Below are 25,993 nucleotides of genomic sequence, written 5' to 3'. Positions count from 1 at the left end.
CCGGTACTCCTCAGACCAAAGGGCGGCATGTTATCGGAGCCAGATATTGACCATTAATTAGCGTAAAAAGTAGTATGTTGATATTAATAAGCAGAATGTAGAGAAATTATGAGAAACTTAATCATGCTGGTATTTGAACTAGAGACAAAATGAACAGGGAACTAATATACACCGAGTGGCCAAAAGTCATGGAACGGGGTGTCCCTTTAGAAAATGTGCCCTGTATGACCTCTGAGCTTTGCAGCTGACTGCAGCATGGCCGAGCATTCTGTCGCAGACACCAGTGTCATAAAGATAGCAACATGTCGCGAGTTAACCAACTTTTAACATTACAATTTATTAAAATTCGTATACATTAAATGTATTGAATAAGGTGGATACGAATTTTAATAAATTGTAATCTGGGTTCAATACAGACGAATTATGAAATTTATCTACTTAACAACTTTTAACATGGAATGATCATCGGCGCACGGCTCGTGGGTCATAGCATTGCGGAGATTACAAGCGAATTCGGGTTTCCGAGGTCAACAGTGTCCAGAGTGGATCTTCAATATCGCCAAGAGAATGTTACCTCCCGCGTAAACTGCCACACGGGAAGCCCACACATGTTTAACGAACGGGCATCACGTTGCCTCCCCAGAACCATACTGGGCACTAGACGGGCTACTGTGAGTCAGATCACCACCCAGTTGAATGTTGGGAGTCAGGAACCCATTTTTACCAGGCTTTAAGGAGGCAACTGCACCACATAGGCTTCACCAGCCGACGACCAACTCGTGTCCCTTTGCTGACACCTCGACACAAAGCTCAACGACGTGCATGGGCCCGCGAACATCGGCAATGGGCCATGGAACAGTGGTAGCGTGTGGTAAGGTCCAACGAATCCTGGTTCCAGTTGTATCAAGCTGCTGGGAGCGTGAAAGTGTGGCATGCACCCCATGAAGCTATGGATCCTGTGTGTCAACAAAGTGGGTCAGTTCTGGTCTGGGCAGCATTCTCATGATCGCAATTAGGCCCCATTTTCTGGCTGCAGGGAGCACTGGCAGGTGCACATTATGTGGACATTCTTTCAGACCATCTGCATCCTGTTCTGGCCCAAGAGTACCCTGATGGAGATGTCATGTTTCAACAGGACAATGCGCCATGTCACCGCTCTGTCTGTGGTGGCATGCAGATGGTTGGAGGAGCACTCCAGTGAAGTTACGACCATGGATTGGCCCCCCAGATCCCCCACATTCATGGGATGCTGTCGATGCTGGTGGACGCTGCGTGAACCCCGCACCAACTACACAAGACCAATATTGTGCGTAGCAGTGCAAGATGAGTGGGGTCCAGATCCCTCCAGAATGATTCCAACACCTTGTAGAGTCGATGCCTCACCGTATTATTGCTGTTGCGAGGGCTCGCGGAGGAGTAACTCGGTATTAACATTATATTCAGAATCTTCCGATGATTCTTGGCCACCCCCTATTTCTACTCTGATTGAGCTCATTATGATTTTTTTTAACTTTTCTATTCATAGAGTATTCTGCAGTCAGGTAGAAATAAAGAACAACATACCAATAACAAACATCGAGATAATTCTGCTCTTCAGTATTTCAACAGTATTTTTGTGTAAATAATTTGGAATCCAGCTTGTCAAATACGATTCACATAAATACCACGCGAATATAAATCATACCACAGTGGCAGATACCGAAGCAAGTTGACTGTGTGGTTTGGGGCACATAGCTGTGTACTTGCATTTGGGACATGGTGAGTGCGAACTTCACTGTTGGCAGCCCTTGAAGATGGTTATCATGGTTTTCCCATTTTCACACCAGGCTGTAAAGGCCATGTTCGCTTCCTTTGCAGCCCCTAGCACTGTCCTATCTTATCATTGCCATTCGACCTGTCTTTGTGATTTAAAACCCCCCCACATAAATCAGTGGCAGGCGTAGGTAAATACAGATGCAATTGGGCAAGATTGTGTTGTATTCAAACATTTTTGAAATTGTTGCTTCATTAGATTATTGCATGCACACATGATCCTGTATTATGTAATGGATCTATTGTACAGTTGTCTGACATCTAAGGCTAAAAAAGTATTCCTTTGACTTTATGGTGGTTGTAATTCATGCTGTGAAGCATTAGTCATCAGTTCATTGCTCATGCTCATCACCCACTTCACTGAGCTTTTGACCTAGAGGGTGAGAACATCAGGAAGGGTTTGTACACAGCAATGGTTGTAGGGTACAACATTCACTAAGACCATGCTTTTGACGGTGAATTACAGTGGTGATGATGATGGAGATGATGATGATGGTGGTTCAAGATGTGGGTTACTAGTCATGTCCTAGTTCATGAGCCATGGACAATGGCTAAGTGGCCTAGTAAGTGGTGCTGAGAGTCACGATACTAATTTCTGTGGAAGAGGAGTGGGCATCTTGGACATATTCTGAGAGGTGGCCCTCCCTGTGCTCAAGCGGTTAGGAATGTATAATCCACCGTTGTCCCTAACCTTTTAGAGGTAAAGTTCTCACTAGAATTACGTAGGGAAGCAACCGACTTCAGAGATTATTACAGAGCTCACGAGCGAAGTATTGAACATTATAGTGTCAAAACCCATCTCTCACTTTGAAGGTTGATTCTGTATGCTGTAAGAAGACTATATGAAAAAAAATGAGCTTCTCTTTTCCACTGTAACATCCCAAAACCAAGTTGGAATCCCTGTTGTCACACAAGCAGTGTAGGGCGTTTGGAAAACCCTGTGGGGTGTATATGGCAATCAGTCGAGCCAGTGAAGTAGTCATTCGCTGCATGTCTTTTAAGGCTGCAGCACTGCTTTTGAGGGATGAAAATAAAGCCAAAACGAGGCAGATGACCTAGGTGTTAGGCCCATTTAAACAACAAGCATCTTCTTCTTTTCCTACCGCTTCTCCCACTCCTGTGGGGTCATGGGTGCGAACTGTGTCGCACATGTGGATTTGGCCCCGTTTTACAGCTGGATTCCCTTTCTTATGACAAACCTACTGCATATGGAGGGATGTAATCACTATTGCGTGTTTCTGTGGTGGTTGGTAGTGTAGTGTGTTGTGTGAATATGAAGAGGAAAGTGTTGGTGGGGCGGACACACCCCCAGTCCCCGAACCAGAAGAATTAATCCGAAGCGATTAAAATCCTCAACCGTGCCGGGAATTGAACCCGGGACCCTCTCAACTGAAGGCCAGTACGCTGACCGTTCAGGCAATGAGTTGGACCTTTCAACAACAAGCATCATCATCATCAATAAAGTCAAAACGATTATGTTCAAAACACAAGTTTTTTGACACCATGCACAATGAATAAGCACTTCATTGTCACGCTGTTCCTCGCATATTTTATTTTTCATTTCCAGGCAGTATTTAACAAGCACCACAAACTCAGCAAGTTGTTCTGTTATGTCTTTCCCAGCAAACCAAGAATATTTTATTGTGTCCTAGAATCTTGAAACATGAGAACTGAAAATGAATGAAAGACTGTAATTTAAGAATAGTGTCTCTGTGGTAAAGTTCAACATTAATGACAAGACATAAGTTCTGACAATCTGCAGTATAATTTTGCTAGTGGTATGGGAAGAAGGCTTCTCTACATCACTATCTTAACTCTCCTTTTCCTTTTTCCATGATTTTTTAGTTGTGATAATATTATAAGTTTTAAACATCTTTTTCTAAATTATTGGCTGAAGCTTCCTGCTGCCTCGTGCAACACAATAATTAATTTTAGTAATAGTTAACTGTCCATACTGTTCGTAGACATTACAGTATATGAGTGAGTTAGTGCCCCAGTGTGCTTGTATCTTTCACAAAGAAATGAAAACGGTCTGTTTAGACCATATTTCTTGCTGAAATCCATTCATGAGATGCGCAGAAGTCACCCTTAATAGGAGGAATTTCCTTGCAAAATTTCCATAGCCCACAGTCACAAGTCTTCATCACTAAAAACTAACTACTTTTTTGGCTTTCGGAGACTTTATCATTACTAACATATCTTTTTATTTTTCTAGCCTCCTGAAAGCAAAACTAAAGCTTCTCATATACATTTTTCTCTTTCTTCCAGTTCGATTTCCCAACTGATTTTCTACGTACTCCTTCCAAATGTAAAGTACGCTTCCTGATGTAACCAAGCAAAAGTACCTTTGGACGTTTGTAAATGACTGCTGCTTCTTGTCACCTTCATTAATGAGTATCCAGTAATCGGGAGATAGTGGGTTCGAGCCCCACTGTCGGCAGCCCTGACGATGGTTTTCCGTGGTTTCCCATTTTCATACCAGGCAAATGCCGGGGCTGTACCTTAATTAAGGCCATGGCCGATTCCTTCCAATTCCTAGGCCTTTCCCATCCCATCGTCGCCGTAAGACATATCTGTCGGTGCGACGTAAAGCAAAAAAAAAAAAAGGCTTCATTAATGTAGAACTTCACATCCCTTATGAGCTTTGCTGATAGTGGGCCTTTTAGGCTTCCATTCTGGACTAGGATATAGCAGGAACTTGATGACTTACATGGAGACCGACTTGTTGCATCTCTAGTTTCTGGAGTGGAGTCTCAAAATCAGTCCATCGCTTGTGGTTGAGGAACAAGATTTGCTACCAAAATCACAGCAGTTGTTCCTGTCAATTTTTATTCTCATTTATAAAATGGTGAATGGCTGTTTGATTACTGTCAGTTGAATCACTTACAAGCTAACCCTTTTCTTCTTTTGAATTTATTTCTCCTGTAGAAACGTTTATTGCAGAAATAACTTGATGCGAACTGCAACATGTGAATAGGATTTAAGACATTTCCCTGTGAGGAACACGTTGCAACTATTCTCTTTTATTAAACCACCCTCAAATTAGCTATTTTACTTCTTGTTAAACTGATGTAATAGATCTGACTCTCTGGCTTATCTGCACCTGCTCCTCCATGCTCACCCAAACATCAGCAGGTACATTGGGAGCCAGCCAGCAGCTAGGGTCATCCAATCCAACCTGTTGCAGTCACATATAATTTATATGTGTAGTTTGGCCCCAGATTTGTCAGTCTTCCAGTTCAAAGTGGCAGCTCATTTTTGCATAGGGTCTCTTCACAACACGCGGAATGAAGCGTGAAATTAGAGATATGTTTTAGCACAAACATTTTTTATACTTCCCTCGTCACAACTTTTAACATCTTAAATGGGCATGACGAGTTAATTCGTCTACCAGTAGTTGTTGCTCAATTGGGTTATGATGAGTTAACTCGTCTAGAGCCTTCGAAAACTGTTATCTGCTGGGTGGGACATGTTGTCTCGTCTCATTTTGGTTGAGTAGTTCTATGATCGCTTTATAGGTCTCAATAGGTTCCAGACTTGCTGTGCCACACTTTGCGCCAATATTTCATTACATTTTCTTCTGTACATAATTGCTAGGCATGTTCTTTTTTATGTTGGAACTATTCTTCATCTCATTGATTCAGGTAACAAATTAGATGACAGCTCTTTGGATAGAGAAGGATAACAAGTGGTGAAACAGTGAGCTTGCCCCTGTACTGTTATAAATAGACTAATTGAAGAAAAAAGATTTAGAAGATTCTCATAAATTCTTTTTTGTAACATCATGTACAGTACAGTACTTTACTTTTATTTTTCACTGCATTTCTTGCTATCTTGTTATAAGAAAATTCATATAGTATAATAATAATGTACTTCATTACAACAGTGGCATCATTGTATTGGTTGTTACTTAGTGTCAAATGTAGTACAATATAATGTAGTTGCAAGAAGTTGAATCAAATATTGAATTATGGTTTGAATAACCAAATGCAAATTTAAAAAAACACTTTTCCTTTTGTAAAAATCAAATAATCATAAATATGTCTCTTGGTTGTGGCCATCCATCAACGGCTGTTAATTTCAGATGACCACCACTCATAAGACATAGACTGCATCGTTGCTTGTAACATTATGTGACCATTGGTCCATACCTTATATCACAGCCTGCATGGTTGCTAGGGTTACATGACCATCACACATTTTGTGACTCTAACTTCTGTAATGCAAATTTTCAGATGACCACCAGCCGTAAGACATATTTATGTCAAAACGGGCAGGACTAAATAACTCTTCTTCCGAGTTCCTCCATCATTCGTGCCGCGAAGAGTAATGGGTGTGACGAATTAACTTGTTTTCAGTCAAAATATATTCCTCGCTACGAATGTTCGTTTCTCAGTGGAAACTCCCTGTCTGGTTAAGAGGTTAAGCTAGCCTTGGACCTGTGGGATTGATGGTGTCCCATTTCCATTTGACAGGCCAGGGACTTCCTAGATACAACTTGGTGAATAAAATAGAATTTAATGGGGAGCTATTGATATTAATGAAGCTTATGGAAGGTAGAAAGAAAGAAAGTAGAACATAGAAGTGGCTGAGTCAGCAAAGGCGATGCATCTGGATATGTTAAGAGTTACCAGTAATGGTATTCAAGTAATAGGAGATACAGACATAGAGATAAGAGACTATACGATGTTCTTAACAGTTGTGAAAGGGAAGGGTTGACTGTGGGATAGAACTTTTCATCAGGAACACAACAGCATGTGCAGCATAATTTCTGTGGGGAATACAAATGAGGTAATAATATGGGCAGATTCTACATTTGGAGTATTCCCTATAATAAACTACCTTTGATTACATACTCTCTCAGTATCATACAGCCAACACATTTTCCCTTTTTTGTGTGCTCCTTTTCCAGGCCAAGGAAATAAGCATTTCTCTGCATTTCTCTCATAGCATTTTTGAGTTTTTAAAAAAAAATTACCGGTGTGATCCTGTCAGCCCTTTGTGGTCTGAAACCACTGTGATTTTCATTCATCTTATATATGACCAAAATACCCATTAACACTTTCCCTGCCATGGAGATCCAAGAGTTAGGCCCCTTAAAACAACAAGCATCATCATCAGAGATCCAAGATAAACATCTCTTAATTGTTGCAGGTGGTCTTGCTTCCTTTTTTTGTAGATTAGGTCAATTACTGCTTTTATCCTGTCAGAAAGTAAATCTCTAGCTAATGATATTACTTAGTGAAGCTATTCTACCTTGCCTTGCCATTTTTTTCACTCCTTCTGGTTGAATTTTGTCCACTCCTGCTGCTTTATGGCCCTGCAGTTTATGTACCATTCTCTTCTCTCCCTCAAGCATGATTTTATTACCATCAGCATTCTTATCTGCATTTCAGAACATTAGAAAGATTTCTTTTAATAAACATAAATCTATTCCTGTACTTGCTGTATAACATAAGAAAAAGAATACATGTTCTGTTTGCATCCGATACACAACTTTTCTGTACTCTTTTAGTTTTAAGTAGGTTATAAACGTTTGGTACAATTGTTTGGGTACTACAAAATCATGAACCAGATTTTAAATTATGAACATTGAACAAACTCCTTTCACTAGCAGTTGAAAATTGGAGGAGTTACTCTACCTTTTTGCATTTGTCCATCGCAAATCAAACCCTGCATTTCTTTGCCTGGGCTGAATGTGAAACGGTGCTGAACTTCAAGAACACCAATTTTTCCTCTACTGCTCTTAAACTGGCTACCAAACCTTCTAGCAGGCAGGTGCTTTAGCTCCAACTCCAAAGTAGATCAACGATCCACATTGAGTTGACAATTCAGGCTGCTGCCTTTTTTAAATTTTAACTTTTCATCTGCTTATTTCAAAAGCAACATGTTATCAAGAAAACAGTTTAGAGCAGATGTTTCTCCATGTCAGGGAGGTAAAACCAGTTATACACTCATGTTCATAAAAAACAGAACACCTTAAAAGACTTGAGATAGGAAGTTCATATTCACAGGACATATTCATTAGTATGTTCTGCAGAAATGATTAGCATTTCAGTCACCTAGGTTCAGCATATGTCCTGTTGCCTAATAGGCACTGGGTCTTCCATGGGCACTGATAACTTGTTCCATGTGGGATGGCATCGATGCGTATAAGGCGCGAATGGCATCCTGCGGTATAGCCACCCATGCTGCATTCACCTGGGACCATAGTTCATCTTTGGTGGTTTGGCGTTGGGTCACAGCGCCACACCCGTCGTTTCACCACATCCCATACATTTGTGATTGGCGACAAGTCCGGTGATCGGGTGGGTCAGGGCAACAGTCGGACATCCTATGACAACAAGAAGGCACGTGTTCGTGCAGCAACATGTGGTTGCGCATTGTCCTGCTGAAATATGGTGTCTGGGGTGTTGTGCAGAAAGGGTACCGCTACAAGTCGCAGGATATCGTTCATGTAGGTCAAACTGGTCACAGTGCCCTGGACACGCACCACCTGTGATTTGTGGTTGTACCCAATAGCACCCCACACCATAAGGCCTTTAGGTGGTGCTGTATGACTTGTGTGAATGCAGTCAATGTGATGCCCCTCCTCTTGTCTGCGGTGAACCAAAATGTGGCCATCATTTTCAAACAGACAGAACTTGGATTCATCCGTCCGACTCGTTGGCTGAACGGTCAGTGTACTGGCCTTCGGTTCAGAGGGTCCCGGGTTCGATTCCCGGCCAGGTCGGGGATTTTAACCTTAATTGGTTAATTCCATTGGCACAGGGGCTGGGTGTGTGTTTTGTCTTCATCATCATTTCATCCTCATCACGACGTGCAGGTCGCCTACGGGTGTCAAATAGAAAGACCTGCACCTGGCAAGCCGAACCCGTCCTGGGATATCCCGGCACTAAAAGCCATACGACATATCATTTCATTTTGGATTCATCCAAAACACTATCTGCTGTCATTCCTGTCCCCAGTGATGTCGTTCCATACACCATTGCAGTCTAGCATGTTTATGCACATTAGTCAAAGGTAGGTGGAGAAGTGGACGACGTGCCAGTAACCCAAACCACAATAAACGGCGACGGACTGTTACTCCTGATAGTGTACAATGTGTTACACAGTTCCACTGTTGCGCCAGAGCAGAGGAGGTGCAGATCTGTCCTGCAATGCTATTCGGATAAGGTGTCGATCTTCTCGGGGGGTGCTCTGGATGGTGCGACCAGACCCATCTCGTTGTGTTCTACAGCCTTCTGTGAACGATTCTATACACACCTGTTGCACTGCCGACACACTTCCATCGCACATGAGCAGCAATATCTGGGGTGGATACATCACGTTCTCTCATACCAATAATGCACCCTCTTTCAAACTCACTCATTTGACTGTTCGGTTCTCGCATACATCTGCGAAGCATCCTGTGTGTCTGCTCAAGGCACACTGATCCATTACCTTCGGTTTATAGCGACAACAAGAGCTGCAGGAACATTTTACCAGTCGGTGGTTGTGCGGCGAGATAATGATGTGCACCTTGAACCTGAGGGCCGATATGGTTCAAATTCAAATCATTTCTTCAGAACATACTAATCCACATGTCCTGTGAATGTGAATGTCCTATCTCTAGTCTTTCAAGATGTTATGGTTTTTATGAACATGAGTGTATTAGTTACATTTTGTTTAGTGAAGTTTTTCAAAGTCAATTCAGTTTAAAAAAAAAGGGAAATCCAGTTATTTTGGTCACATTCTGGTTTTTCATAAACAAGGAAACAATTTGTCTGAAACATTTCTTTACTAAGCCAACCATTATTTTGTAAAATGTTTCAGAAATTTGGAGAACATTACGCACTACTACTTTGAAAGATTTAGATTTCATTTGTTTGCATTTAACAGAACATACTGTTTCAACACAGAAGTTAAGTTTCTTTTGTTTACTTTTTCTTAATTGCAATACATACAGTGGAAATTGTCCCTTTTCATCATTTAATCTATATTATAAAAATTACAGCATTTGTTCTAAATGTTTTCCATTATGTTCTGTCTGAAATGTAGTCCCGTTTTCAAAAGCCCATCTAACATTCTGAAATAATCATATAGGAATATTCGTGCAAGCTTTAGCTTTTCTTTGTCAGAGTTCTTCAGTTGTAGCAGGCTTTGTTTTAGGGTACTTTTATGCTGCAGCTTCGCTGCTGACACATGTATGCTCGCCCTAGCACCTCGCTGCTGGCTATAGCCAGGCTGCTCGCCATGGAGCTTTCAGCCTTCAGCAGTCCCCGCGCGCACGCTGCTGGCAGCTTTCAGGTGTAGTCGAAAATTCAAAACAGCGGAACTGATAGTTAAGGCTGTTACAGTTTGTACTTTGCATAATTTGATTATAGATATAGAGGGGCTGAACATTTGGACTATGAAGACGTACTTCTAAGAGCTACCCCGTTGAGGAGAAACAACGCAGCTCCAGCTGGAGCTTTTGAAGTGTGGAATAAATTCAGAGATTTTTTAACGAGTGAGTCGCAGTTCTGTTGGGGAGTGTATCTTACAGTAATTTGGTGTACTGAATGTGTAATAAAAAGTGTAAAATGCCTCGCCTGGTTTTTTCAGTGCATTTCTACTGTGGGAGTTAATTGAAGAATAAAGTTATAAATGCTTCATTTTGTGATTTAATAGTGTACTTTTGAGTAATGTAAAATAAGAGGTTATGGAGTATCTCGTTTTGACTTTATTTAGGTATCCTAAACAAAACGTATTTACAGTTTGAAAAAATAACTGTCGAACTTTCCATGAAAAATGAGGTACTTCATATAAATCACCTGCTTGTAATGACAGAGGTCCCTTAAATAGCAAGAATAAAAGAACAAAGTTGACATAATCTTTCTGCATTCTTTTGGCACTTCATTCCATAGTTTGATGGTGATGATAATGAAGATGATGCTTATTGTTTAAATCAGGATAACATCTAGGTCATTGGCCCCTGATGGTACGAGGTGAGACTAAATGTATTAAAAGTCATAATTAACCCATTGACTAGGATTACAAAATGATGAGGAAAATTATTATGAATTTAAAATAATCAGTGGATCTAATTTGCATTGCCTTATTTTCCTGTAAAATTAAAAAGAGTAAAATATAATAAAATTGAATAAGGCACTGACATAGAAGTAAAATAATATATTTAATTCAAATTAAAAATACATAAAGATAGATAAACACATACTCAATAGAATAAAAAAAATGAAAAGCAAATAGAAACTTCACTTTTAAACACTATAAAACAGGCCACTATCCCCCATAGTGCGGAGAACGAGGTCTATTGGCCGCTCATCACTCCTTTTATCCCATATGAACCCTTATGATAATCCGCATGCCGCTGGTTCCAAATCGCATTGCGTTCGAAGACAGGTTAAGATAGCAAGTGAGCAAGTGATCACTGAACATATGTATAGAGTGCGAAGAGAGGAAGAGTGGGAGAGCGGGTGACCTTGAAACAACCAATCACAGTCCAAGTTACTGGATAGCCGGTGATGTGCCAGGCTTGAAAATCAAACGTGTTTGAGGCCATGGATGTGGCGAGGATAGCAGCCAGCAGCGCAGCTATAAGCCGGACTCCAGGGTAAAAGCATCGATTGAGATCCATTGGTTTGTTTCATCATCGCCTAACATCAAGCAGCGAGGCTTGGCGATGTGCCAGCAGCAAAGCTGCAGCATAAACGTACCCTTAAAAACGACTGATACTAGCTACTCCCACAGAAAGAAATAGAAGGGGCTTAAATCGGGGGATCTTGCAGGCCATTCGGTATTCCCCGCTTTTATCAATCCATCTATTCGGGATTGTATTATTGAGCCACTGTCGAACATTCTGTGTATAATGTGGTGGTGCTCCATCATACTGGAATTTAAGCAACTTTACATTTAAAGAAGATTTTCCTCAATAAATAATGGACCAATGATATTATCGTCTAGAATACTGGCCTAGACATTTATTTTCCTCTGCCACTGTGTATAATTATGGTCTTCTCTCAAAATGCATTTTTTATCACTACACTACAGTTATATCGATTTACAGAACCATTAAAGTAAAATGTGCACTTGTTAGAAATGCAAATACACCCTAGTAATTCAGGTGATTTTCTTAATCCATTCAACATTGTTGCAAATTTGACTCTTTGATCAAAATGATCTTCAGTCAATTTTTAATATTATTTTAAGTTTTTAAGGGTAAAACTTCTATATTTTGAGAATTGTACATATTGAACTCATCAAAATTCTGATGTAAGAGGAAGTTTTACTAACTGAAATTATTGGATTAGCAGAAACATAGTGTAGAAACTGTAACTGTAGTGATTAAATTGACTTCTTTTTTGTTAGCAACGGATCCTGTTGTCAAAATTCCTCAACTAATTCACATACCTGAGTAAGATTTAAACTTCTCCCAGGAGCTCTTTTGTTGAATATGCAATTTGTCTGTCTTGCACATTGATTTGTAGACATACGAAGGAAAATTTCAACTCTGTCTTCTAAAATACCTTGCACCCGCTCATGTAGCGGTCAGTGCCAAGTTATCCCGGTGGCTCTTGATTTCTTCTCAGGGTATTCCAATTTCCGCTCATAAAATCTGTGATTTTATATATAGTTATTTTACGTGGTTTCGGATGAAAATCAGTCCGCTGGGATACGCATCACGGGAGTACCTACACGCACAAGTACGAACCTGTGGCCGATAACTTCAAAGGAATCTCTTTCCGCTTGTAGAACTAATCAATTGCTTATATCTACAAAACTTATTAACTAACTTACAAACTAGCCGTTACCAAAACAGAAATTAAGACACAGTCACTTACTAAAAGAAAAATATAAGATTATTTATTGAATAAATAATGTTCGATGTAAGATAAAGTGAAATCTGGGTAGTATTATTTGAGTAATATTTAAACATGAAGGATTAGAGTCAGCGCTGGCTCAAATAAAATAAAATAATTAAGGCTTAAAAATATTTACATTCTTTCTTAATTAATGTTCAAATTCATATTAATATATATCTCAATATTCGTAGCCATGTTCCGAAAAGTATTTCATTTTCTCCAAATATATTCAAGAGATCACTGAGCAATCACGGAATCAATAAAAAATACACATTTTGAATACTGTCACGTTAATTATTTAAATTATTCTCACAACATTTAAGTCATCTCGCTGAGATAAAATGAATGGTTTGTTAACTTGAAACGTAATAAAATTACATGGGAAAAAGTTAGATTGTAAAGGTAAATTGCTCATATTTTCACGTAATTATTTCCCAAACAAACTCTTGCGTGAGTATTAAATTGTAAAAGTGTTCTCCAACTTTCCATTCCTAAATTATAATCATTCATAAATCTGAACTCTGATTATTTGGTCACATATTTCGAGTACGCACAAATAACAACTTACGGGCTAAGACAATACCTGCCTAAAGCCTACGACATATGGCTCCTAACTAACCATTATCATATTTTTCATATTTAAAATACTCCAATTGAAATCATTACTGCATGAAAAGAAATAAACATCTAACTAACTATTCAAGTAGTTTCCAATCCACACACTCCTCTATCAACGGCTCAATGTGCTATAGCAATCTGCTCTTTCACAATATTTCATATGTATACGAGCTACTCAACTCGTATGGATAGTATAGAATGAAATTATTACGTATTATACTGTAACGTCACCACACCAAAAAATATTAGATGTATACTAAGTCATGAATCTAGTGAACTGTATATTAAAGTACTCTCTTATACTCAGTACCTGTTATTCACCAATGTCAGACATAAATATAACTGTCACGATACACAATTCTACCATAATGCATGTCAATCTTACCTTAAAATTGTCATCTGCGCGATGTTCACACTTTGACATATTCTTCCCAATATGGCACAGAAACTCACCTTGTAATTCTAATACAACGTTATCTCGTCGAATAGCAATTCTTACACTTTCCGTAGAACATAAACAAACCTCTATACTTCACTATTCATCAATATACTCCAATAAATAATCACATTTCAACGCTATTCCAACATACATTAACATAACACCGGCATACATATTGCCGTATGCATATAGCCATTACACCCAAAACTATATGCTAAACATTCTAGAATTGCCTTGTAAAATACGCAGTTAATAACCTTTATCTTAAAAAAACAGTAGTACGAGTTCAATGCCCTCTTTCTATGAAGAAAGGAATACTTAACTTGACAATATTCATCGTATTGCGCAGGTAATTCGTGACGTAATCTATGTACAGGTAAGCGAGATTAATCGAAATTTCACTAGTAAAATAGACTCATTGCTACTAGGTCTTCACAAGTAACACTTCTTTCTTTTATCCAAGCTAGTTTCTACTATATGTATGCAAGTGCGGTAGCCTGTATATATCACAATCGAATTCTAATTCTACACTTCCATCTTATTTTATAGCCTTAAATATCTCTCACATCACTTTATATTCCACACACGTTCTTAATTAATCCATAAATATCACTAAATATTCAGCACATGCCGAGTTAGATTGAGGGTGTAGATTACAAGAAACTACTCTACTAAAGAAATGTATGGACTTAGCTCGTCAGTTGCTACGTTTGGTCTGGTTGTTGCTCCATTCCTCGGTTGTAGTTAGACCCTCCGATCGGATCTGGATCTCTGGTTGGATTGCATGTTCCTGGTCATCAGCTGGTCACATGGCTCGCCGGTCCACTCCTTATCGTCCGGTCTTTTGGGCTGGCCGGTGCTCATCCACGTCATCATGTCCACTGGTTGGCCGGTCCAATCATCATCAGCTGGTCCTCTGGCTCGACGGTGCATATCCCCAGTTCAGTCCATCATGGAGATTTAGCAGACAGTCATCATTTCGAATCTGTAGACAACGAAGAAAATTCCTTTTGCGGAGCAATCAGTCATGATATATTCCATATTTCTATTATTTATTGTAAACGACGTAGTTTTCTTTGGTTGGAAAAATTTCTCCGTAAATAGTTATTAAGTTTACTGCCACAGTAGTAACTATCTTCTCGTATGAAATTATCAATATTGTAAAATGGTGAGTTCCTTTTCCTTCAATCGTAGTGTGGCTGCTCACGAATCCAAGTCAGACGTATCTCACCACAAATTATTTATTTATATAATTTTTCGCCTCTTTTCTTAGCATACACCGGTGAATTATTTAATCGTATGCTATCGCCGATTGTAAATAATTAATATCCTCCTCAGTAGTTTAGAATATTCTTCAAATGTGTAGCTTCGCTCGTATCTGCGTCTTACTTTTGCGAATGTAATTTTTTTAGTATCTTCTTAAACAATCCTGCTGCTGCTATATTTTTTTTAAAACAATTCAAAATGAGCCTCTACTGTTCTGCAGTGTCTTCCAAATCAGTCCGTTCCGTGACGTACATAGCCTCCTATATGCTGTATTAATAAGAAGTTCATTGCCTTAGTAGATCGCATGGGCCATACCTTCCTACGCCGCCATTTTGTAACTGGTCTACGAGATGCGAACGGGCACAACCTTAATATCCTGCTTGCTGGAGTATTTCAATGGTGCCAACTTCTGGCTTAATCCTACACATTTGTTAAGCTTTTTATTGTTTGTGTATTTTATAACTAAGGTTTTTCAGTCTGTCCAAACTATTTATGAACAAATAACGTTTAGAAAATACTTGAAAAGAAAACATGTAACAAATTATAAAAGGAAAGAACTTAATTATAATCTTCTGAAACAGCTTAATTATACCTAAAAAAAGAAACAACTAATTCTGTTATAATATACAGTATTTTATTTTTCAGGTAGTTTCTAAATTTTATTAATTAATTAATTAATTAATTAATTAATTAGTTTTGACAGTCTGAAGAACTTAACAGATATAAACTTACAATATGATGTAGGATTTTCGAAATTATAATTCGTGCCCCTGATTCGGATTCCACATAAAACTGAGCATCCTATGGCTATGATAACTATATCTGTAGGTCACGTAAAACTAAGCTTTTTAATTTTAATTTTAAGAATTTTCAAAAATGAAATCATTGTTCTGGTGAGAAAGCTAATGAGAGCATATTTTATGTGAATAGAAAACAGACAGCCATGGCCTACCTTGAAAGAATGCATATTCTGAGCATTTTGGGTATTTAATATCATCCTACCTGACAAGTTACTGCTCTCCATGTATTTCCTGTATGTGTCATGGAGAAAGGCTGAAACCTTTTATTATGCCTGGAGTACAGTATAGGTAATGTGATCAATCATTAATGCTATTATAATAATAAACAAATTTCTTCTGCAATTTTTTTTTCCTGTTTGTTTATAATTCCCTTCTTGTCAAAACAATTACAGTACCTGGAGTTGAGTTTTCTAGCAAGCAGTAGATAATGATTGTATTTCTGTTGCCCAGTTTTGATTTATTAGATGGTATATTATGAAGTCTAACAGTGTATATACACTACAGGATTTAAAGGAATGGATACCTTTTTTTAAGTCCTTTGGACTCCACTGTACTGTTTTATTGAATATTTTAAGAAATTATTATCCTGTTTACTGATAAAGATGGTAATGCAACAGTCTTGTAACCTGGACTTCCTAGAGAAAAATGTATGCTGTTTTAGAGACTTATTTTCCTTCCATTCTGAATTTATTGAATTTCTTTAATAAATGCAATGCAGCAGTTTGAGCTCAATATGTTTTATTCTTCTTTTCAGCCTCTAATGAATTGGTAATTATTAATTTCTATGCGGATTGGTGCCGCTTCAGCAACATGTTAGCTCCTGTATTTGATGATGCAGCTGATAAGGTGGCAGAGGAATTTAAGGAGCCTGGTCAGGTTGTGATGGGGAAAGTGGATTGTGATCGTGAAGGTATGAATCTATTTTTCTTCTTGAAATGACTTGCCCTTGTTTTTATGTTACTTGTTTTGTTCTTGGGATTGAAAGCTATGTCAGTGACTAGATTTTACAGATGAGAAGGCGTATAGTTTTAGGATCCTTGAACTAGTCAGCCTAATTTAAACTGTTATTTTTTTTCTTGAAGTATGCATACTATTGATTTGTACAAAATTAGGCTTTTAAAATTAAGATCATCAGATAAAATTTCAGGAACTAGGGATATTTCTATTGAAAATATTCAGTAATAAGATAAACTAGAACAAATTCATTGGTAAAGCTTAATAGTATAGGTTTGTTTTAATATCAAAATTTACTACTTACATTATTATGGCACATTAACTCACTAGTTATAATAAATAATATTGACACTTCAGTAGTTTTAATATATCCTAATTTGCAAATCATCTTCCCAAGGAGACAGTGCGATTGGAAATGTAATGTTGTTACATAATGTTGATAGTAATGGGAATATCAATATGAGAGGAATCAATTCTTTCTTACTTATTCTTCAAATTAAATGTTAGCTGAAATTTTAGACACTTAACAATTTGCAAAGCTATCTAACAAGGATTCACTTCTTAGCCCAGTGGCACATAGCAGTGAAGGTCAAATATTGCTGCTATAAGAAAACAGACATAAATTCCTGTATATTAAAGGGATGCCAACTCCCTGTGGTTGGGAGACGCAGAGGTGACTAAAAGGGGCGATGTAGGCGCAGAAATGGATTGTGGCTTTGGTGCAATGTGTTGGAACCCCTGTGGATGGTGAGGGTCGAATACATCCACAAGTAATCCCTGCCTGTCATAGAAGGCAACCAACAGGGTGATGTGGCCATCGGTCCCCTCTTAATTTTTAATTTTTTTTTTAGGGTTAGTTGTAGACCAATTCAAATTTCTTGACATGCAAGCTGCTTGGTGATGGACCTCTTGACGTGTGCGACTATGCTCGAAAGCCCGACGGTGATCCCGAGAATCCAGTAGTATCCGCCTGACAACACAGGTACCCGGGCGAGTTAGCCGTGTGGTCTGGGGCACGCGGCTGTGAGCTTGCATCCAGGAGATAGTGGGTTCGAATCCCACTGTTGGCAGCCCTGAAGATGGTTTTCCGTGGTTTCCCATTTTCACATCAGGCAAATGCTGGGGCTGTACCTTAATTAAGGTCACGGCCGCTTCCTTCCAACTCCTAGGCCTTTCCTATCCCATCATCGCCATAAGACCTATCCGTGTTGGTGCGATGTAAAACCACTAGCAAAAAAAAATGTTTTTAAATTGTTTTTGTCTATATTTATTATTCTGTGCGCTCCATGGGCTACATGCTATTATACTGAGCTCAATAGCTCAGTCGCTTGAGTGCGGCCAGTATCCAGTATTCGGGTGATAGTGGCTTTGAATCCCCCTATCAGCAGTCCTGAAAATGGTTTTCTGTGGATTCGCATTTTCGCATCAGGCTGTACCTTAAGGCCATGGCCACTTCTTCCCATTCCCAGCCCTTTCCTGTCCCATTGTTGCCATAAGACCTATCTTTGTCAGTGTGACATAAAGCAACTTGTATAAACAAACGTCATGCTATTGTAGGTGATTGGAGGAGGGGAGTCATAGTGCTCATTGCATCAGTCATTCCATATCAGGCATCATCTAACATCGGACCCCGGGCAATACCTGCCAGTGTCCTGCAGCCAGGCCCACCGCGCAGCACTTCAAACCTACGGGCTCTGGCAGCCCAGCCCGTGCAGTGCCGTTCTCTTCCGACGCGGCCGCGTACTGGCCACAGTACTGGTCTCGTACAGCCCACCGCAGTCCACCGCACTGGGTGGGCTCAGTAGAATAACCTTGAGTACTTCTCCACAATAACGTGCGCCGTGCACAACGAAATGTTCATGTCACACTTGTATTCGGATCACTCATTCTACGAATTCCCATGCGCTAATATATTTCAAAGTAGGCTAATCACATTTTGAAATTAAATGGTGGAGATTTCTCCTGCACTGTATTAATAATAATAATAATAATAATAATAATAATAATAATAATAATAATAATAATAATAATTGAAAACAAACAGAAACTTTATTATAAACTAATAGTTGTCTGCAATTGACATAAAGTTAACTGAAAATGAGTCGAAAGAACACGAAGCATATTCATAGGACTTCATTCGCGTTTACCTCAAAATAAAATACAAACCGAAATGATGTGCAATATGCCAACAACAAAAACAAACCTGAACATAGCTTTTACTTAGTGTGTGTAGTTTATTGGTCATTGCTAATGGTGGTGGAATTGAATTCCTGTGAATGAGGAGAAGAGCATCAATATTGTCTGGGTGTAGAAGAGACCGTCGTGCATTGAGAATGAAGCCCGCTCAACTGAAATTTCTCTCCGAAGCTGAACTTGATGCTTGCATACATAATACTTTCTTAGCGATCTCGTGAAATTTTGGATAGTTTTGTCCATTTGTTCTCCAGTAGGATGCTATATCTATCTTCTTCCATTCCACGATTTTGCTTTAAATATCTTTCCAGCTCATCTGTTGGAATAGGAGCATCATGAACATCTGTCCACGAAGCAAACTTCATTACTTTGGCAGGTTGTGGCATAGTCGTGGAGTCTGATGACAAGCATACATTAGAATGCTCGTCATTCAAGCACACCTCGTTCATAAGTTTTTTTTATCTAATCATAAAAAGACAAAATCAGACTGACTCCTTTAATCTATACTAATATAATAAAGAGAGATTGCAAATTTTGTTAGTTTGTGTATATCTGGAGGGTAATCTCAGAAACTACTGGACCGATTCTAAAAAATCCTTTTACTAATGTAAATATACATTATCCGTGAGGGACATGGGCTGTATTTTATTTTTAAAACAATTCGAGGTGGGGGGCGATGGGGGAGATATCAAAATAATAGGCTAATATAGGCGAAATATCGAATTTGTAGTGCAAGGACGAGACAAAGCTCATTTTAAGCCCCTTGACACAAAGAACAAACTTGGTAAGCCCTACGGACCCGAAAACCATGTTTTAAGGCCCTGAAACCAACCGTTATGGAGATATTGGCACCACACTACCCCTGCTCTTGGAATCGGATAAAGAAATGAACTGTCGTAACCATGGCAACGTCAGCTCAAGGATTCTACAGCAGCAAGATTATGCGTGCACGTTTGGGCATAGCTGCCAACCAAAATTTGTACACGTAATCTCTGAGCATATCTACAATATATCTAAAAAAATTAACATGTTACAGACGTGAAGTGGTATTTATCATCTCTTTTGAAAATAAAAAAAGTAAAGAAACATGTATTATTTTGTTTTCGAAAAAACACTGGAGGGGGGGGGGGGGTTAAAAAGGAATGAAATGTGGATTGGCGTGAATTTGTAGGATGAGCATATCTACAGTCTATCTGAAACACTTATGTTACAGATGTGAAAATTTATATTATTAATATTTTGAAAATAAAAAACGGGTATTATTTTGTTTTTGGAAAAACTATTTAACGTGGGGGGTAAAAGGGACTGAAAATGGGGTTGAATTATTTTTATTAGGGTACTGATATCTCAAAAACTGAAGTTGTTACAGATGTAAACATTGGTATTTAGAGTCTCCTTTAAAAAGAAAGAAATACGTATATTTTTGTTTTGGAAAATCCACTTAAGGGGGGACAAAAGGACTGAAATATTAGTTGAATAATTTGTATGAGGATACTTATATCTAAAAAACCTAAAGATGTTTCAGACGTGAAAATGGGTATTTGAAATCACCTTAAAAAATAAAAAACCACTTGGGGGAGGGGGGGTTGAAATAGGTGTTGAATTTTTTTCGTGAGGATACAAATATCTCAAAACCTGAAGATGTTACAGTTGTGATAATTGGTATTTGGCAGCTCCTTTATCAAGAAACACGTATTTTTTGTTTTCGGGAAACCACTTCAGGGACTGAAAAGAATTGAAAAAGCAGGTGAATTTTTTAAAATGAGTATCGAAATATCTACAGTGTATGTCAGAAACTTCACATGTTACAGACATGGAACTTGGTACTTGGGATGTCCTTTAAAAAATAAACATGTCTTTTTTTGGAAAATCCACTTAGGTGTGGGTGGAAGAAGGGCTGATAAAGGTGTTGAATTCTTTTTATGCGGATACTTAAATCTCAAAACCTGAAGGTGTTATAGATGTGGAAATTTGTATTTAGAATCTCCTTTAAAAATAATGAAACTTTTTTTTTTTTACTTGAGAGAAGACGTTCTCACGTGTACAGTTCTATGTCGCATCGTCATCTTAGCCCTAAAAGGCAATACCACAAACATGGTTTACAAAGAGTTTCTGTGGAGATGAAACTCAATTTTTCAGTGAGGTTTTATACTTCAGGGATTTTCAGATAATGTCTTAGTAACAGTACTGAGGAACTATTACTTTTATCAAATTACAAAATCCACGCGAGAAGCAGCGGGTAACTACTCGTGTGTACATAAAGTTCACCGCAGATCGTACAGCACACAAAATTAACGTCTTTCCCATCGCCGTCAACTACAGGCTTGAATACCAACCAAATACAACTTTTAAGTTTAGGATCCGGTTCAGAAGTCTTGTATTGTGTGGTTTTTAGTTTGTTTGTTTCTTTTTTTTTTTTTGACCACGGTTTCTTTTGGAACTACAATCCACATTCATTTCCGATAACAGGACAGACGGAGAAGTCAAACTGAAATCACAGCAAACATGATCGTCTTCCCTCGACCGTAATGCAACGCACTCCGCTGACATGCAGTACACTGTACGTGTACATATTGAAGCAGTCAGCCCATAGAACTACCACAGCGCTGTCCTTGGCTCACCGCATACGAATGACATAACGCTGGCCCAGACCGGCCCGTGCGATAACGTCACGGGCTTCGTATGTTTGAGCCTTTCAAAGCTCATTGCAGTCTATTGCCGAAGCTGCTCATGGGTTGGGCCGTTCTGCAGAACCCTGATACCTGCTACAATCAGCTGGGTATTGCCTTGGCTGCTTGGTTCAGCTACAGAGGCCCCTGATCGGAGTGGGTAGCATTCGGAGAGGATAATTTCGGGCATGGCTTCGAAATGTCGTTCTGTCCAAGGTGGTCCACCACCAAAGTCTTTAACTTTCGATTCCCTCATGGGGGGTAACCCCCTGGGAACAGGCGCAGGTGTTAGTGTGGGATCCATCTTCCCTAGATTCCTGGTTGCTACCAGAACTGATGGGCACAATTTTAAGTTGGTTAAATCGATCCTTTTTAGTAGACACGTTGAAGGTGTCTACGGCAAACTTGAGGATCTCAAGAAAATGTGCAGCGGTAGTTTACTTTTAAAGCTTCGCACAGCAGTTCAAGCTGATCAGTGGTTTAAGTGCAACCACTTCGGCAAAATCCCCATCATTGGGGAGGAGCACAAATTCTTGAATCTAGTTCACAGATTTATCTTGCACTGCGGCGCTATTTTGAACGCTGGCGATGAGTTGTTGAAAGACATGAAGAACCATGGCATGAGACACGTCCGGTGTATTACGCACAAAGTCAGTGGTGAAGATGTTGCCATGGGTGCCTTCACTGTCTCTTTCAAGTAGTCATTGTTACCAGAAAAATTCAAGGTAACAACGTATCGTTGTGATGTGAGGCCGTACATTACACCTCCTATGCGATGTTATCAATGCCAGATTTGGACACATGGTGTATCTCGTTCGAATCAGTCTGTATGTGGTACATGTGGAAGAGGAGCTATTGGCATGGAAGAGTACACAACTCCTTACTGCTGTGGTTATCATTCTCCTCGAGAATCAGAACTGTCCGATATATCTGAGTGAGAAGACAACCAAGGAGATCAAGACTCTGGACGGTCTTTCCTATCAGGAAGCGCGCAGTAAGTTTAACTCCACAAGTATACCTGCGAGTACACTAGACTCGAGCATGATAGCATGATAAACGAAGAATTATACATAACATTGGATCAATATACAAACTCCAACTACAATATTAACTCCTTCCCGCGGATTGCGTAGTAAAGCGTACTGGAGTCGCACATTGTCTCCCGCGGGTTGCGTAGTAAAGCATACTCGACTTTCAAACCGACTTCCTCTGCCATCTGTCTGCTAAACATATAACTTTTTGGAACCACTGAATTCCCTATGCTTCCTAGATACTACGGGCATACACGGAATCCTAAAATAAAGTGTTCTTTTATACGTTTTCTTAGATAGAACAGACAGCTGACTGAATGTAAACACATTGCAGCAACATGGCTGCTCATAATCAGTTGAATGCGGAGGATATTTGTTACAAATTAGATCAATATGTTGACAAATGCAATGGTAGTGAGCTTGAAGTTGTAGGTATGATAATAAAAATGGTATAGGAAGCATTTGGGACAGAATATGAATCTGAGAGTAATCGAAATACGGCACAGGAAGGGAAATGTTCATTCAGGTACCGTCTCCTTTTAAAATATTAGGCCTACTTGTGAAAAACATAATTATCAGTTTTAATTCTTCAGTTAATTCTGTTTCGGTCTATGAGCCTCTACTTAATTACATAATAACCTATTCTAACTAATGTCAATTTATTTTCCAATCCCATTCAGTCAAAAATTGTTTATAGTTTGTATGACCGAGAGGAAGCACGTTTTGCTATCTAAATATCTTCATTCGACTGATCCCGAAAATGAAATAGAGAGATTCAGGGTGAATTCCTGCGTTCTCTGCATTACCAAGAAAATAAGTGCCCCTTCATGTCCAGCAATTTAGACTGACTTCAAGAACAAGCAATTTAACATTATGCACCATATTGGATGCTTCCTGTGTAATTAGGTGATCTCATTGTATCATTTTAGAATAACTATAGTGTATTTTCCATTGTTACAAAATTTGAAAGTGATATCTTGAGTGGTTTTTACAGAATAAATTATTTAGTGAAGGTACTCCACAACTATACCTAACAAGCAAATTATTACTCTAGGTTTCGCCCGACAGTGAGTCAAAGATATTCCGTGGGAAAGGGTTAATGAAATAACTGAGAAAACTAATATTTTATTTAATAAGATTATCCCTATCATAAAGAATGATTACCTCAGATTAGTCAACAAACAACGTCATACGCAAGCTATAGCGCAGACATACCTAGCTCCGCCCATACACACGCCAAAGCTTCCCCCACTCACCCCTCCACTCCCCTCACAACAGGCGACACCAACACCAGAAGTACGAGATACAATATGCGACCGACAGCCAAGCAGCATACATCTCAACCACTCCACAACAGTAAGTAGATTATCACAGAACTCATACAATAGTACACAAACTTTAATTCAACAAAAATTTCTAATTTATTCATTTCGACTTACAGATATTTACCAACACCAACATCATAAGAAAGGAAAGAGCCACCAATAATTATGACTTTGTCTTTCAAATTGAACAATTTCCAGAACATCAGCCACATCAAACAAGCCAAGATTATGTTCAAATCACAAAAACAAAATTAGAAAGATAAAGTGGTTGAGTTATACACAAAGTGTATCGGCTAAGCTTATACAAATTGAGGCTTGTAACTCGCATGTACATCATTCTTTTTTAAAACAACATAAGAACGTGCTGCTGTCACTTGTTAATTTAGACTACAGACAGACATTTGCGTCGAAACATATCTTACAATGTTTTAATATTTTAATGTGTTTATATGTTTGTATAATGGGCAAATTTCACATTATTTCAATGTAATATGTACTGCAAAACAACGCAAGATTTATTGTTATCAGCTGTTTTAGACTTTCAACAATGCATTCAAGCATGTTTAACCATGTTTGCTAATGTTTTAATATAGATATATAATATGTTTTATTGAACTATCAGCATATAATTCCATTTGGTTAGCGTATTTTACTGCTAATTTACTGATATAATATTAATCACTTCACAAGTATCAACAAAGCTCGCCTCATACATGACTATACATTTATAAGAATGGAGCTTATTTTAACTGAATAGGCAAACGCCACGCCTTTGCTGGCGGGACCTAGTGTTTACAGTGCACTATGTCTTCTGGTATGGGCTAGAGCAATTTTGTTACTTTCATTGAGCTGTCTCAGCTTTATCCTTGGCTTTGACAAAATGAAAGTGACTGAGGTATGAGTGATGCTAGTAATGCCATTCCTTCTGCAGCCAGTCCCTGCTATGAATGGTGTGAAAATATTGCTCATAGGGTCAGTTGGTGCATGCATTTCAGTGGGCTTGGCAGGCTGATATGTAATAGCAACTTCTGGCTCGGTGAGGAAAGCAACGGGAAACTACCTCACTCCTCATTTTCCTAGTACACCTCTTCAGTGATGCCTAGGCCATCTATGACAGCTGATGGTGGAACTGTTGAGGATCCAACCAGCCTTCGGGCTGAGGACTAAACATACAGGCAAACGCCTATGGTAAACTATTCCTGCATACTCATTACTAGGGCCCGGATGTTTATGCAGTAATAGGTTAGAATGCAAACTTACTGAAGCGAGTGACAAGTAGAGCCTACCCGTACCACGGTAGTGCTATGAGAATTGCATAAACATCAGGGGTTCGTCCCATTAGAACATCTAGGATTTATGTTACTGTCACTACATTACGTTAGAGCGGGCTAGTCGACATTTCCTACTAACAAAATTATTTTATTATTGATTGTAAGAGGTCGAAACCGGTCCTAATATACATGTGAATTCTATCATACATGTGATAATAAATAAGTATTGATCAGGTGGAACTTTTCTTTCTTTTATGACATTTGGTGGCTATCAATATGGAACAAAAATGAAATTGATAAATCAGGATACCAATGTGGTTTTCGACCTGCTCGCTCCACCACTGACCACTTGGTATGCCTGGAGAATTTTATCCTGGATACATTTCTCCAAAAACAGCATTTGCTGGCTGTTTTCTTTGACTTAGAAAAGACCTATGACACAACATGATGGTATGGTATCCTTTCAGTCCTGCATCTGTGGACATTCTGAGGTAATTTGATGTTTTAAATTGTGATTTTCTTTGTCCCTCCTGTCTATTCCTTGTTCGAGTAGGGAGGGCATATTTGCAATATCGTGTTCAGGAGAATGGAGACCCACAGGGATTGGTTCTCAGTGTCACTGTTCTTAATTGCCATAAACTGTATTGTCGCTGCTGCTGGTTGAGCAGTAATACCGTAGCTATATGTAGACGATTTTGCTCTGCACTATAGCTTTCAAAATATTGTCGTCACCGAGCGACAATTGCAACAAGCTATTAAGAGAGTCGAAAA

General features: G+C 38.9%; 1 protein-coding gene across 1 annotated transcript in view; it reads left to right on the top strand.

Annotated features, from left to right (window-relative positions):
- Positions 1–25,993, top strand: part of ERp44 (Endoplasmic reticulum protein 44) — a 266,413-nt gene that overhangs the window by 92,944 nt on the left and 147,476 nt on the right. The window contains exon 3 of the mRNA XM_067141768.2: positions 16,534–16,689. Coding sequence (XP_066997869.2) covers positions 16,534–16,689 — 156 coding nt within the window. The remainder of the gene's footprint in view (positions 1–16,533; positions 16,690–25,993) is intronic.

Source organism: Anabrus simplex, chromosome 2 (assembly GCF_040414725.1).
Source record: "Anabrus simplex isolate iqAnaSimp1 chromosome 2, ASM4041472v1, whole genome shotgun sequence".
NCBI classification, from domain to species: Eukaryota; Metazoa; Arthropoda; class Insecta; order Orthoptera; family Tettigoniidae; genus Anabrus; species Anabrus simplex.
Note: the sequence above shows the minus strand (reverse complement) of the source record. Positions and strands in the feature narration are given on the sequence as shown.